The sequence below is a fragment of the Scyliorhinus canicula genome, chromosome 1, assembly GCF_902713615.1.
Source record: "Scyliorhinus canicula chromosome 1, sScyCan1.1, whole genome shotgun sequence".
In the NCBI taxonomy this organism is placed as follows: Eukaryota; Metazoa; Chordata; class Chondrichthyes; order Carcharhiniformes; family Scyliorhinidae; genus Scyliorhinus; species Scyliorhinus canicula.
The window spans coordinates 86,945,610-86,947,268 of record NC_052146.1 but is presented as its reverse complement, the minus strand read 5'-3'; the positions used below and the strand labels follow the sequence as shown (position 1 = coordinate 86,947,268).

Below are 1,659 nucleotides of genomic sequence, written 5' to 3'. Positions count from 1 at the left end.
GGGAACTTATCATAGAATTTACAGTGCAGCAGGCCATTCGGCCCATCATGTCTACACCGGCCCCTGAAAGAACACCCTATTCCCGTAACCCAGCAACCGCACCTAATTTTTGAACACTACGGGGCATTTAGTGCGACCAATCCACCTAACCTACACATCTTTGGACTGTGGGAGGAAACCCACGCAGACATGGGGAGAACGTGCAGACTCCACACAGACAGTGACCCAAGCTGCGAATCGAACCCAGGTCCCTAAAGCTGGGAAGCAAATGTGCTACCGTGCTGCCCTTATTCAAAGATATATTAAGTTTGTCAAAGGTGCATTGCATTGCCTACCCTTGACTAACCTAAGCATTTTTAAATGTTAAATCAGTTCAATCAAATTGTGGATTTCAGATGATTGCCCTGAACTGAGATTAGACTAACTAAAGATTAATTCATTCCCATTCCATCTTTAACCTTTTCTCCCTGTTTGCCTACTGTCCAAGGGAAGTTTCCATTTTCGGGTGATTATGGCGGTAATCACTGCTGACCTGTCTCTCGCACCGAAATAAAAGGAAGAGAAATTAGGAAAGCGACCAAAATGTTGGCAAATGATTGGGTTTTATTGAAGTTATCAGAGTAAGAGGAGTAGATAGGAAACGGAGGGGTTCCTGCCCACCGGACTCAGGCACTTGAAGTCACCATTTTGAGGTCGGCTGTGCTTCTTTAAAGATTTCACCTCCTTTCTGCAGCTTTTCTCCTCGGCTCCTGCTCCGGACTCCGACCTGATTTTCTTTCTGGGTCTGTATTTGTAATCGGGATAATCTGCCATATGCTTCAGCCTCAGGCGCTCCGCCTCTCTGATGAACGGGGTCTTTTCATTGTCCTTCAGCATTTTCCACTTCTTCCCCAGGCGCTTGGAAATCTCGGCGTTGTGCATATCGGGGACTTGCTCCATGACCTTTTTCCTCTCGATCTGCGACCAGACCATGAAAGCGTTCATGGGCCTTTTGATGTGGCCGGTGGGGGTTTTGCACCAGTCTGGGTTGCAGCTCGCTTCCTCCTCGGCTTTGACAGAGGCACTGGTCCAGGGAGCTTCCCCACAATGAGCGGAGAAGCCTGGATTGGGGCTGGAAACTGCGCTCATATCACTGATGCCGCTATCTGCCGCCTCCCTACAGCTCTTGCTGCTGGTTTTACTTTCCGAACTCTTTGTCTGTTGCACCATTTTTTGTTGTAAAGGGGAGAACAAAATCCTGCAACTTTTAAAAATAATAAATGTTCTGTATAAAAGCCCCTTTCTTGCAGCAGCGAAGCCTCAGTCACGCTGCTCACAGCTCATCCCCTCATCAATTTCTGCGTCAATTTCTGTCTCCACATCGCGGCCGCGCGGGAAGGATACAATTTCACTGATTGACATTTCCCTCAGCCAATCACAACGCCCCGTTTCCACCACTCACAGCACAGAGGCGTGGCTTCGCCCTGGTTCAATGACATCACTCCCACATCCACCCAATCAGAGCTCGCTAACTGAACGCTCCACATTGGCGGACTCATCCGGACTGAATCAATGGATGGGTCATTTGTGTAAAATTGTCGGCCAAAAAATAACAACAATAAATAACACTGGGCCCTGACCATTTCAATTGGGTTCAACGTGAAAGGAAAGGTGGGATGG

General features: G+C 48.2%; 1 protein-coding gene across 1 annotated transcript; it reads right to left on the bottom strand.

The window, feature by feature from the left end:
* Positions 1-583: 583 nt before the first annotated feature.
* LOC119964812 (transcription factor SOX-4-like) lies at positions 584-1,368 on the bottom strand. Its single transcript, XM_038794831.1, has one exon. The coding sequence runs from the start codon at positions 1,207-1,209 to the stop codon at positions 616-618; it is 594 nt and encodes a 197-aa protein (XP_038650759.1). The 5' UTR covers positions 1,210-1,368; the 3' UTR covers positions 584-615.
* Between the last annotated feature and the right edge of the window lie 291 nt (positions 1,369-1,659).